The sequence below is a fragment of the Apaloderma vittatum genome, unplaced genomic scaffold, assembly GCF_000703405.1.
Source record: "Apaloderma vittatum isolate BGI_N311 unplaced genomic scaffold, ASM70340v1 scaffold4881, whole genome shotgun sequence".
NCBI classification, from domain to species: domain Eukaryota; kingdom Metazoa; phylum Chordata; class Aves; order Trogoniformes; family Trogonidae; genus Apaloderma; species Apaloderma vittatum.
The window spans coordinates 1,646-15,739 of NW_009699431.1; the positions used below are offsets into that span (position 1 = coordinate 1,646).

The 14,094-nt window shown below is 43.3% G+C and overlaps 1 protein-coding gene across 1 annotated transcript in view; it reads right to left on the bottom strand.

The window, feature by feature from the left end:
* Positions 1-260: 260 nt before the first annotated feature.
* The window catches only part of ADSL (adenylosuccinate lyase), a gene marked incomplete at its 5' end in the record, with an annotated part of 15,583 nt that continues 1,749 nt past the window's right edge, over positions 261-14,094 (bottom strand). Inside the window, 11 exons of the mRNA XM_009878352.1 lie at positions 261-403; positions 703-879; positions 2,938-3,027; positions 3,570-3,660; positions 5,907-6,054; positions 7,079-7,148; positions 7,999-8,089; positions 8,490-8,536; positions 8,839-9,010; positions 11,603-11,682; positions 12,445-12,489. Of these exons, the coding sequence (XP_009876654.1) occupies positions 317-403; positions 703-879; positions 2,938-3,027; positions 3,570-3,660; positions 5,907-6,054; positions 7,079-7,148; positions 7,999-8,089; positions 8,490-8,536; positions 8,839-9,010; positions 11,603-11,682; positions 12,445-12,489 (1,098 nt within the window). The remainder of the gene's footprint in view (positions 404-702; positions 880-2,937; positions 3,028-3,569; positions 3,661-5,906; positions 6,055-7,078; positions 7,149-7,998; positions 8,090-8,489; positions 8,537-8,838; positions 9,011-11,602; positions 11,683-12,444; positions 12,490-14,094) is intronic.

Genomic DNA, 14,094 nt, shown 5'->3' on the forward strand with positions numbered 1-14,094 from the left:
CATACCTGACTGTCAGGAAGCACCTGGCATTGCTCTTTAAACAGCTGGCAGAGAGCTCTCTAAGGGGCCACTGAAAGGAAGGGTAATAAAGTCATCTTGTAACAATCAAGTGTTTCTCAGTAACTTGACACAGAATAGATGGAGACTTGATTAAACAGCAGACAAAGAATGCAAAGTCCATCTGGAATCAAGGTGGCTGTAAGCTCTAGGGGTTAATTGTACTGTAGAGAACGAAAACAACATGACACGGTAAGCAGATCTGGTTCAATAAGGCTTTTATTGTCCTCCTGCACCCTCACACCTTTGCGAAATATACCTAAAGTGCCAGCTCAATTTTCCCACCCATCTTGCTTTGGTATGGAATCAGCGCTGGCCGAACCTCCGCCTTCAGGAATTTTGCCACCTGTACAAGAGAGTTGGGAAAGAGAAAATTAGAACAAGAAAGGGTTCCCTTGTCCTCCTCCCCATTTAGACCTTCTTGTCTCACTGAGGTCTCAGTCCGATACGTCCAGTGCCAAAGAACATGAAGCCCACAAGGAAAGACGAGGAAGCCAAGGGAAAACAAAAGAGAGAAACGCGTCTGCCTTAGTAGCACAGGCAGAGGTGTATTATATGTATGCTCTGGCACACAAGAGGATGCAGGATTAAACAACACGTGGCGTTACAGCCTGTAACACCTGTAGCCTCTTTCCACTACTTTACCTGCTGAGGAGCACGGCCAGTGAAGGAGGAGGGATCCAACAGGCTTTCAAGTTGTTTATGGATAGGGCTGAAGTAAGGATCAGCCCGGACACGGTCAATGAAGTCATTATCACCCCCCTGCTGTTTCACAACAGCAGCTGCTTGCTGGGAGAGAACACGAATCTTCTCGTGGCAATCCTATAAGGAGCAGGGGGAAGAGGACAGGAAAAGAAAAAAGTCATACCACTGCTACTGACAGGACATGTTCATCCTGTGAGCTTGTGCAAGAAGGAGAAACATCAAATTGTACTGCGCTGAATGGCATTATGAGATACTTGGACTGCAGAGTCTCGTATGCCTCTATTAAAAGAAGATTTTTCTTTATCCTTGAGGCTAAGATAGTCTGAATGACACATATGTTCCCTATTCAATTATACCACAAACTTACGGCACTGGTATCCTTTACACTTCCTTAAACTCCCCAAATACTCTTACGAGTCACTATGGGATTTTTTTTTGCAGTTGTTCTATTCCCTAACTTGCATGCTTTTTTCAAAGATAGACTATGGTAGCTGTTCCCAAAATATTCTATGAAATGTAATATGCAAATTCCTTATTCAACACTAGTCATCTCCTGTATGGAACATCTTGGGAGCATAACAATGTAAAACCTCTACAGGTTTGGAAAAGGGAAAAGAACCTCTATAACTTAATGAGCAGCGAGACTATATAAACCACAGCTTACATAAGGACAGACTGAAGGGATAAAAAGCTTACAAACCTGAGGGCCTCAAGACATTCTCTCCCAAACAACCTTCGTGTGACTCTAAGGCTGGCAAAACCCTGATAACATTTTTTTCGGAAACACTTCCTAATCCCTTGGCTTTCTGTGGAATTCATCTGTTAAGAGAACCCAACTGTAGTCAAGGACCACCTGCAAACTCAGCTGCTGGCCCTAAAATACAGTAACATGGCTCCATTCACTTCCTTTCCTCCCTTGAACACCCAGAAGACAGATCAGTTCACCTGAGGCAGGTCAATGCTGGAGCCGGGTGGCCTTTGGATGGAAGAAATAAGGACCAGGAAAACACTTTCTTCCTAACTGAAGATAGATCAAGGATAATATATGTGATTTCCTGTTCCTTGTCTCACTAATGTGAGTAAGAGAAGATTTTTCAAGGATGCTACGACTCTATAGATTTGTAAGTAAACAGCAGGCCAATAACAAACACAAATGAAGTTCACTCTTCAGGCTAACCAAAACAGAGAGGGCTGTTTAGGTAAGTATGGAATGCTGTAGAAAGAGAACAAAATGAAAAGATAATGAAATTTATCCACATGATGGGACCCCTAGTAAGTTCAGTTAGGAAGCTTACTGATTGACCCAGTGACAAACAGAGAAAATGGAGGGAAAAGAATCATTTTTCCTGACTAATATCACCGGTGAGTTGCCAGAAGTGTTTCAGAGAACTAGAACCACCGCTAGATCCTACTCAAAGGTTCTAGCAAACCCTTCTGCTATTACTATCTTGCACGTTTAACTTCTGTCCCTGATGTGGAAATAATCATAGAGTGACAAATTACTACCTACAGGTAAGTTAAAATAAGGTGGTTTATTAAGATGCAAATTTGTTTATCAGTTTTAAACCTAATTGTGAAATTAAATGGTAAGGAAATATAATCTAATTGTGTCTGGATTTATTTACTAAATAAAACATTTAATTTGTATTTGCTTGAACATTGAAAACTGAATGAGGAACCATAAACAAAGTTAATAATAAAAAGCACTACACGGAATTGGCGAAGAGTGACACATGAATGAATGGTTCAGAATGGTCTTACTTGTTTTTTTGTTAACAGCACTGATTCATTCTTTTAATTTATAAGGTAGCCAACTGCCAACACGTTCCATTTAAAGAAGCCTGGCCTGTGTTCCAAGTTCCTTCAAACAAACATTTACAAAAGGAAAACGCCTACTAATATCTAATATAAAAATAGGTCTCCCTTTTGCTCAGCGCAGACAGCCAGATTAGCTCAAACACACGGTGTTCCCCACAGTAAATACGCGTCTCCACAACTGTGCTCTCCTCAGAGGGCAGAGTCTGGCTTTGCAGCACCAGCGTAATATTAATAACTCCGTGGGAGCAGGTGGAGAACAAAGGAAGGTGAGAAGGTCAGGACAGGAGCCCGGTAATTCTGTTTCGCAGGAGTGAGATGCCAGGCAGTGAACAAAGGTGGTTTTGACTGCATTTGTACCTGACGATTGCCCCCTGCTTTCACCATCGCCATGATTATATTCTCTGTGGCCATGAACGGCAGCTCCTGCCGGATCCTCCTCTCGATCACCTTGAACGAAACAAAACAAACAGAGAAACAGCATTATGGCAATTCTGTAGACAATTGGGACTCCCAGTGAAATTTTCCTCTCCCTTTGATTCTCAAGGGCTGGATAGTGATGCAAAAATAATTCAGTTTTTTGAACTTAGCTATGGAAATCCAGGTATTGAAGCTAATAATGCTTAGTATCTATATCTTGTAAGGGACATTACTATGGAAAAGAAGTACAACGGATCTTTTTTTAACCTGTAGGTAAGTTACGGGACTATATGAGATCTGCCTTGACATTATCTTTTGGTGACAAGTTCTGTTGTGTAGTTCAGGAAAAAAAAAAAAGTCCCTTTGGAGACATTTTTGATTTACTACTTTCCAGCTTCAACAAGTACCCTTTCTGTCCTGCCAACAGTGAGAATAGTGAGAATGGAGAGCAAATTTCAGAACCCATTTGAACTCGCAGATAAAAAATTTAATGCTTTGAGTGGGGAGGATGCTGTGGCATAGCTGCAGCACTATCAGGGATGCAACGCTGCACACGTTATCTCCTGCTTTACCTTTGGATATACCACAAGTCCCTCGGAGATATTCTGCAGCGTACTCAGAATGATGTCAGCTGTGAGGAAAGCCTCAGCCAGACACACGCGCCTATGAAACACACATACCCAGGGCCTCAGTTAGCAATAAAGGCCATGATCCAGCCTACCTCAGATCCAGCTCTTTTGTTTCTGTCAATATATCTGTAAATAGCGTTACTGCAGCCCTAAATCTGGAACTGCTCTCCTGACAGGTGCTTTTTGCAGCTTAAAGGTCAAAACCAGGAAAGTTAAAGAACTTTTTATAGCAGTAGCTCTCAAGCTGGAGAGACGAGAGGGTTTTGGGGTGGGTGGTGTTTTTTTGGGGGGGGTTGGGTTTTTTTTTTTTGGTCAGGAGAGAGAGGAAGAAAGAGAAAGAGAAAGGGTAAAGGTACACAGAAAGCTCCAAGATAATTGTGGCCTTCCAGTATCTCAAGGGGGCCTACAAGAAAGCTGGTGAGGGGCTTTTTAGGATGTCGGGTAGTGATAGGACTATAGAGGATGGATTAAAGCTAAAGATGGATCGGTTCAGATTGGACATTAGGAGGAAGTTCTTCACCACGAGGGTGGTGAGACACTGGCACAGGTTGCCCACAGAGGTGGTGGAAGCCCCATCCCTGGAAGTTTTTAAGGCCAGGCCGGATGGGGCTCTGAGCAGCCTGATCTAGTGGGGGATGTCCCTGCCCATGGTGGAGGTCTTGGAACTAGATGATCTTTAAGGTCCCTTCCAACCCTGACAATTCTATGATTCTATGCATTCAGTGCTTATACAGCCTGGGCTCTGTGTTGCCCTGTCTACTGATCCTACTCTCCAGAGTGAGATGTGCTGCACTGTGATGCTGTGCCTGGCTGTGCTGAGTGGGGAACTTGAAAAGCGCTCCGTGCGTCTGGTGGGGGCTTCCTCTAAAAGACCAGCTCCTTGTTGCAAAGGAGGCTCCTGACACAAAAAGTGACAAAAAAGGAAAGGAGTGGCGGGGACTGAGCTGTATCAGGCAAAAGGCTCTGTGTCACAGTGCAACAATTACAGCGTCACCCATCTGGGACAGCAGTGCCCAGCCCATTCTAAACTGTTATCTTTTAAAATCTACTTGAACCTTGTGCTACATTTAAGGCCACTGACTCTATCACACCATCCTCAAAACGACTTGGCTGTTTTGTAAGTTGATTGTATTTCCTCTGTCTTGCTGCTTCTTTCAAAACACTACAGCTTTAACATGAAAAATCCAAGGCATGGTATTTTTTAACTGGAACATGAACTGGACAAATGACCTTTTCTACAAGATGTGGTGAAAATAAAATTTGAAACATTCAACACTTGGTAGTTATTGGGAAATAAACACACCATATGACCTAGTATCCAATTTCTTAAAATTACTTTGTTTTCCGCTGCCTACGCAGCTCTTTTCTTAACAAGATGAGCAGCTGTGAAGTAAAGTCCCTTCAGGAAAAAGATTTTCTATGCTTCCAGGAAATTTTAGGCAGACATGATGTTTGTGGAGACATTTTTAAAATAACTTTCTTATCAACAACAGCTAAAACTGCCCTGTATCTTAGAAATCTGAAGATCTAAGGTTTTCTCAGATTCTAGGAGATCAAATTCAGCAACAGAATATGACTTTGAAACCAAAATGTTTCAGAGGTAACTAGGAGCTTTATGAAAATTTAGTATTAACTGGAAGACGGAAGCATGGAATTTAATGGCTACAGTTTACTTGAAAATTAACTACAGATCTCAAAACAGTCACAGTGAAAAATCAGAAAACAAAGCAAAGTTTGTTGAACAATAAACAGAACCGCACAGGTTCTATGATACATTACTTAAAATAAAACATTCGTGCTCCTTTAGGATCTGAACTACTTCTTGTAAAGGAAAACAGTTTACGAAGAGATGAAAATAAGTTTCTTTGGATCATTTGGAGGGTTAAGTGATTACAGATAACATGCTGAATGATTCTTTAAGAAGTGAAGAGAAGCAGGGTCAAAAACCATTTTCAAACCAGGGAGGAAAACTGGAGAAAAGCAAGAACTGCTATGGTACGCTGTTGAAACAGGAAGACTACGGGAACAATTTATTACCACGGTTTCTGCATCCCTCCCTCTCTCTGCTGGTTTACTTTGCAGAAGGATCTTCACATTAAAAAAGCCTTACAGCTTTCATCTGATTTTAGAGAGGAAACCAGTTTGCAGTCTCTAGGTTCAACTGAGACTGCTTTTCATCAAGGTGGTAACTTGTGGTTTTAGTTTAAAAATAGTATTTTCTAAATATGTCTTCCTCCACAAGACCTTCTGAAATTGCTGCATTGCGTGATCTAAACAAACCTGTTGGCGCTGTCATCCAACGTTCGCTCAAACCACTGCACGGAGGCTGTCTGGAGGGGATCCAGCACCAGAGTCATCAGGTGTCGAGCCAGGCTGCAGCAGCGTTCGGAACGCATCGGATTCCTCTTGTAAGGCATAGCGCTCGAGCCTGCGAAAGGAGAAAGGGTGATGGGAACAGGACACAGAAGCAGTGCATTCAGGAAGAAGAGACAAAGGTTGTCCCCCGGATAAGAAAAGGGAGGAATCACGTTTTTGACTGAAGTCTCAAAACGTGATGATTTTCTAAGGAGAAAAATGCAATAAAGAAAAGGACACCACCACATGCCCCCTTCATCTTAGAAACATCCAAATGTGGGGGGAAAATAAAGGGAGAAGATGTTCTGCAATTCTGGAAAACAGGAGAAGTACCAACACATGAATAAATGGACTTAGTTTGTCATGCTGTATTTAGCACCATCTCTCCAGGCTACCTACAGCAACTTTAGCAGTGTTCCAATACGCCACCTGCTCAATAACATCATCCTCCAAACTCAGATACTTATACTGCTGCCCGTCGCTCTGGTGAATGGGTATCAAAACCAATCATAGAACATAGAATGATTCAAGTAACAAATACGACTAAGGCTTAATTTACTGATTCAATCCTATGCAACTATATCAGGCAGGTGCCTGCCTGAACTTTCTTCAAGTCCAGAGCCAAAACCTCTACATTTCTGTCTCCCCTTCTACCAATGTCAGAATCACATTATTGGTATTCTGCTGGCCAGGGCCCAGCCTAGCTTCATTGTTACAAATCTGTCTGATTGTAAAGACCAAAATGCTGAGTCAAGCTGAAAACCTACAGCTCCAGTGAGCTTCATGAGGAATGGAAAACTCCAAATACTCCTCAGACTCAAGAATTCCTCTGTGGGGAATAGGTGACTGCTTCTGCTCTCCCCTCAAACTCAGGAAGTGCAGAAATACAAATCTGATTTTAATTTCTTAATACCTAGAAATCTTGGGGTAAAGGGCATTTTTTTCCTTTAAAAAGGATTTAAAATACTAACAATACCAAACCTCAGGCATTTTAAAGTAACTTCCGGCAGTGACATTTCTAAGCTTGCTTATAAGGCTGCACCGACATTAAAGAAAAGATATACACACTGTTCCAAGAAATGTCTCCCATCCCTTACCAATCTGCTCCTTCTCAAAAGGCTCCTCTATCTCCTTCAGGTTGGCCAAAAGACGAATGTCAGTGCAAATCTAGAAAAAAGCACAAGAAATTAAAAAACAGAACCAAACTAACACACACCGATACATACTCCTGTAGTGTTCCCGGAGAAGAGTTTGTATTTGCGTTCATGAAGTAAACTGAGGACATAGTAAAAAATTGGACAAAAAAAACCCCAAAACAACGACTGCAATCATACTTCTCAGCCTCAAAATCCCAATCAAGAAAGAATAAGGAAAAAAAAAGTGTCCACTGTATTAGAACAGAACAGAACTCTAAGAAAGACAAATGTTTGCAGGGAACGGAAGAGATACCAGGAGAGAACAGTGAAAATGCGTAACAAAATTACAGTGATTTGCAAAACACAGTTAATGTGTGCTCAGTGAACCAGCCAGCCTAAAAAACTAAACCAGAAAAAAATACCACAGATCACTTTAGCCCAAGAGGAGGAAGAGGGAGGGAACAGAAATAAATCAGTGAAAAGAATCCACAAGGACAGAGGGAATAACATCATTATCAGAAAAGCAATTAACTAGGACCAAACGGTGAAATTCAAAAACTTGTATGCCACTACGAAAGTCTTCTACTGTAATTGGATCAATTTAGCATAGATTAGATTAATATCTTGTATGGGATTTGTTAACCCATTTTAAAACCTGCCCAGTAAACTTGCTTTATTTGCTACAGCTCTTAAGACCTGATTTAAGATTTGATTACTAGGCATGTACCCAGCAATGAATTTACATGATCACAAAGAGAACAGCTGAACAAGGAGGCGTCAACTAATATTTTTTGAGAACAGCATTCTGCACCATGAGCACCTTCTCGTCAAGACCTAAAAGGTTTCTCCTTCTTCCCAGTGTACACAAACAGGGCGCTCACCTTGTGTACAGATGCCCCAAGACTAGCCAGCACGGACAGGACTTCAATATCCACCTTGCGACTGTAGGTCTGCCCTGTGACCATATAAGCCCTAAAAATAAGCACAGAAGTTGAGGGCTCCAGACAGATACAACGTACTGCCAGGCTTTGAGCAAGGAGTGACAGCTCTGAAAGTGGAGGGCTGTCATTCTGCCCTGACAAGAACAACTTTGGATTCAGGCTGTCAATTCTGGGCAGCATGCAGATGGGAAGAGAGATAAGCAGAGGGAAAATGGACAGCTGTGCTTTGACAGGGAGATGAGTAGAAGTGGCCTATTTAGGAGGCAAAGTTTCCTGTGGGAAGCTGCAACTGGGAATGGAAAATGGCAAAAGGAGGTAAGTCAACAGCAGCACAGGTGTCAGTTTGGCAGCGACGGGAACAGAGGCCAACAGACAGCAGAAGTCACACTTTAACACCAAAATTTAGGTGACTAAGCATGCTTGTTACATACCGCTTAAATCCTGCCTTTGCAGTCACTAATCTGTCCAGCTCTTCAACCTCAGGGTGAAGGAAAAAACAAAAACGGAGCTCAGAATGCAACAACTCAGGAAGGTCAGCCACAGCAAAAAAGGATCCTTTGCTTTTCTCAGTTTACTGCCAACAAGTATTATACTTGCTGGGAGGCACCCCACCACCAAATTCTGCTCACTTTCATACTGGGACTCGTCAGTGGGCCCCAAGGGACCACAGTGTCCTTGTGAATTTGATGGCAGAATCTCCATGTTCCCCTAAACAGAACAGCATTCCAGAGGGGAGAACTGCAAAGACTACAAGTCTCCACCCTGGGCTGCATGACTTACTTTACTGTGAACCCCCTCGAAGAGCTGCAAGAAGCTGGCTTGAGTGCCAGTGGTGCCTTTTACACCCCGAAAGCGCAGGTCGTCTCGAGCCCGCTCCAGGTTCTGCAGGTCCATACACAAGTCCTGAATCCACAAGCAGCAGCGTTTCCCCACGGTGGTGAGCTGTGCAGGTCTGAAAACAACCAACAGAGGGTGACTCAGCAACAATTTGCACGGCACCTCCAGCAAGGACCACGCTTTGCTGCTGAGTCTACTGCTAAGCAGACTTGTGGGTTGCTGTCTCTGACTCCCCTGAGCAGAAATTAAAAAGAGCTGGCTTACGCAGGGAGAAATAACAGCGCATATATGTCACCAGTAAATGGTACTGAAGACGTGATCCTTTTTATCAGGAATTAGATGGAGTCAGATCAAGAGATCTGCTGGCACAGCGTGGATCCTGGCTGACGTACAGCACTGACGTGGTTCTCAGCGCAGAAACATCTGCACACACGATTTAAAACAATCCCCCTAAGGGTCTCTTCCTTTCTCTGTGTGACAAAGTTCCGAGCCTCTGGGCAAATACACAGTAACTAACAATGCTGTTGGCCAACACTTTTAGTGACACTTCCGCCTTAAAGTACATCTCTGCAAGCTTCAACCACGCTGTCCTCCTGCAAATGTTCTGAGGGGAAAATGAAGGTATTATCCAGAACCTAGAAGTTGAAGCATTTCAAATTACAGAACTGTAGCATCATTTTCATTGGAAAAGATCTTTAAGATCATCAAGTCCAACCATTATCTAACTCTACCAGGCCCATTTCTAAAGCATGTCCCTGAGCATCATACCTAGGAGGCTTTTAAACACATCCAAGGACGACGATTCAACCACTTCTCCAGGCAGCCTGTTCAGTCTTCGATAACCCTTTCACCACAGAAGCTTTTCCTAATGTCTAACAATCTCCCCTGGTGTAACTTGCTGCCATTTCCTCCCGTCCTATCACTTGTAACTTGTGAGAAAAGACCAACACCCACCTCACTACAATCTCCTTTCAGGTAATTGTAGAGAGTGATAAGGCCCTCGGCTTCCTTCTTCAGACTAAACTACCCTAAGTCCTCAGCTGCTCCTCACTAGACTTGTTCTCCAGACCCTTCACCGTCTTCGCTGCCCTTCTCTGGACCTGCTCCAGCACCTCAATGTCCTTCTTACACTGCAGCGCCCAAAACCAAACACAGTACTTGAGGTGCAGCCCTGTGCCAAGCACAGGGGGACAATCACTTCCCTGGTCCTGCTAGCCACACTATTCCTGATGCAGGCCAGGATGCTCCAAAGACAATCTCTACACTATTTAAAAAAAAAGCACATGCATATGAACAAGGTGCTCCCAATTAAGCTCAGGCATAGGGGAATAAAAAAGCATACAAGATGTGGAAACAGGGATGGAGAATCCAGGAGGAATACAAAGAAACTGTCCAACACTACAGGATGGGGCTAGGAAAGGCAAAGCCCACTTGGATGAATTTGCGGTGGGCTGTGAAAGGCAACAAAAAGGCCTCTGCAGGCACCTAAGTGGGAAAAAGGAAGGCTAGGGAAACAGAACGACCTGCTCGTGAATGGGGTAGAGGTCCTGCTGACAAAGGACACAGAAAAGGCTGAGATATCAGTGCCTTCTTCACTTTAAGTTTTTATGGCTTCGCCTTGCATACACTTCTTAAGTACTTCTTTGAACTCTTTCCAAAAGCCAAGACAAAACTGAGCCCAGAGAATACTCCACCAACGAGCTGTAGATGGAGGACTAGGACTTCATCTAGAAATCCTAGAAGAAGCTAGGACTACAGCTGCTTGAACTGACATGGCATATACAGCAAGACTATTAATCAGAGACCTGACCTGATGCTCCCACTCTCCTTTGGGAGAAATGTGTCAGACACTGAGTCTGACATGACCTGTGCTTAATCTCCCTGTCTGTCCCTGTCTCTGGTGTTCTGTATCACCAGGGCAGAAGACTCAGACTTACCTCAAGGTGTACAATTTTATGCCTCTGAAAGCAAACTGTCTTCATCAAGTAGCAGATTAATATACCCCAACAACAGATCTATCTAGATCTTGTTGTTCTTTGACTCAGTAGTCTGCCTAAAAATACTCTATGGCATATCATTGTATCCTGTGCTATGCTATCCTAAAAGCACTCAATGTCAGAACTACTGCCCAAGAAGTACAAGCTTCCCAAGAGACAGAAAAAAATACGACCCTGTTAAACAGAAGAAATTTTTCCTGATTCTTCCCAGGGATCCACTCTGAGATGTATGAAAGCAGATGGATCCTGAATCATCACTTTAGAGGAAAGCTTCAGCTATAGTGACAGAGTAGGTGTAGTAATGAGTAGCCAGTAACAAACTTTTCTTTGCTGCAGTTGAAGCTTACTTAACTGACAGAAAAACAAACATAAAGAAAATGTGACTGAGAGACAGGCTCGTTGCAATTCCCAGTCACGCTTTTTGAAACAGCCCAGAATACACACATCTATGTTTGCCAGGAAGTCACCTCCTATGAAGCTGTGTTAAAACAACTGCTGACAGCTAGTCAAAGCAACAGTTCAACTTCCTGAGACAAGTCTGGATTTAGGCATATGCTCCTCTTCTGAATCATCAATGTCTCAATGACACCCCGCAGTACCAACCGCCACTGGCCAGAGATGGGAGAAAGGAGAAGGAAAGCAAGCAGCAGCAGGTCAGTTTAACCAAAGCACAGTCGACAAAATGAAAGCAAAGGCTGATGGCTACTTACTGGTAGTGAGTGAAGCCCAAAGTAGGCAGGTCAGCATACTTCTCAGCAAAGTCGGCCAGCCGGCTGATCACCCTTGCGAGCTGGTGGATGCAGGGAGGATAGAAGAGAGGCAGAATGAGAGGAAGAAAACCCAAACAACATAGGAAGCTGGCATGCTTAAGCAAAACGCCATTGTGAGACAAAGGGGAGGGAAACAACTGTGCAGTTGTTGAATACTCCCCTCTAACTGTAGCATTTTTTCAGGGCATGCACAAAACTCCTGCTTGCCAGAAAGCTCAAGCAAGAGATGATACAAGTGGTTGGACTTCAGCTGAAACTAGTCTAATCCTCATGCCTGATCCAATCCTGCAATTGATTTATCCCTGGGTGTTTTCTTCTGGAACTGGTCAGGAATAAAGCTGCTTGGGGTATAATTGACATGTGTACAGTCCAGGGAAAACTGAGTGCCAAGACATTGAGGTCAGACAGACAATACTGCACTACACTCCCACTACACTTGATGTCAGAAAACTGCATTATATAGCTTCTGGACTGTTGACAGACTCCTAGGAATATAGTCAAGGAGATGCCTAAGCTGATCCTGAAAGCAATATAGTTCTTTTCTGAAACTACTACCTGTGGCACAGATAAACAAGGAATTGCTTTTATTTCCCAAGGTAGGCAAAGAACCTTTGAGGAATGACTTGAGAAAGGAAAGGAAGGTAACTGTTCGCTTTCTTGAGAATAACCCAAACAGACAGCTCCTCCTGGCTTCCCAGCAAGGCTTAAGAAAACCCAACACAGTCTATTCACAGGACATGAGTGCTGCCTGCTTCTGAGACACTGCCCAACCACCTTCTCACCTTGGGTAGCAGCAGGTTAAACCCATCACGGAGGACAATCAGATCCTGCAAGAAGCAAAGAAAGGAAGTTTGGGCCATGTCTGAAGGACCAGTCATAATGGCTGCTCTTGGAGAGGACACAGGTAATTAAAATACACTTTGTCCACTCAGAAGTTTCTTCTTAAAACGAAAGCTCTGCTTTTCTTCTTGTATCAGAACTTGCTTACGACAAAAAAACTGGATCCATCATCACTCCTTCTATACTATCCACAGAAAGTCATACTGGGCACTAGATACTGACTGGGTATGAATGATTATTTTGAGATAGTTGGAACAATCACTCAGCCCAAGTGGAAAATCCAGGCACTGGAGGCTAAAGGTGGTAGGAAAGTAAGTGGACCCGATCGGGCAGCAGTGGTCTTTACTCCTTCTTTTGAGACTGAGGTACAGCTAGGTTCCAAGTGTCACGAAGAAGGTGGTACTACCTAAAAGGCAAACAGGCTTGCAAACAAGTAGGGCAAAAACAATCACGCAAGAGCTTCTCATATGACAAAAGCGGATGTTAAGTTGCAATGACTTGGATACAGGGGAACAGCAATAGATACTGAGAAATTAGGCTTTAGTTTGCACTTGGTTTTAGACAGGTTTTTCACAAACATTTTACAGTTCTGTACAGCGGTGGTACTTCCTTTTTTACTTAACATACTTATCCCTTCTCTTGGCTGCTGAAAAGCTTTATTTACCCTAAATTAATGCAGGGGTTCCAAGCAGCAGCTGAAAGCTTGTGGGCTGCATATATCAAAAGTGGTCTTGCCTTCTAAGTCAGTGAACTCTTGTCTCATTGGCGTAACAGACAGTTCACAGGTTTCTGCATGCGTTTGCAACTCACCATCTCTTATCTCCTTGAATATTTAACATGCAAGCAGAGCTTAGGAAATAGTTAGTTCCCAAACAGATACTGCTTCAGATTAAAAAAAAAAAAAGGTGTCCTGGTTTGAACTAAACAGAACCAATTCTGTTCAGTGATTTTACTTTTCAGCCCAGTCTCTTCTAAGAGGCTGCTATTTCTGAAGTTAGCATGTTCTTGCAGACAGTGCCTGCTACTAGAAGTGATAACGTCTGATGTTTACAGTTACTGCCAGGGATTGGTATGCAGAAAGGGTCTTGCTTATACTCGCTCCTATAGTAACCGAGGTCACTACTAGATCTTGTGTGCCACGGTGGGGGGTGCAAGGAAGTAAAAGGTTGCACCTCCGGGGAGTAACGGACAGGACAGGTGACCAACAAGAGTATTGCATTCCATGTATGTCATATTCAGTATAAAACTGAGGGATCACGGGGGTTAAACTCAGGGTCTTGTTCTTCCTCTTCTTCAACAGCCAGCATCCGAGGAGGACTTCACCCAATATTCTGCTTTTTATCCCAATCCCAAGTTCCTGAATCCAGCTCCTGCATCCGGTTCCCCTCTACTACTGAGCCTGGGACTTCCCCAGTGCTGCCTGCTCTGCAGCACCAGTGGCGCTTGGGGGCAGGAGTTGGGTTCGATATTGGTTTAGTATATATTTCTATATAGCTCATTATTTTTATTATTTCCTTATTAGTACTATTACTGTTTTATTAAAGCTGTTTTAGTTTTCTTTTCCAATCCATAAATCTCTCTGCCTTACTCTC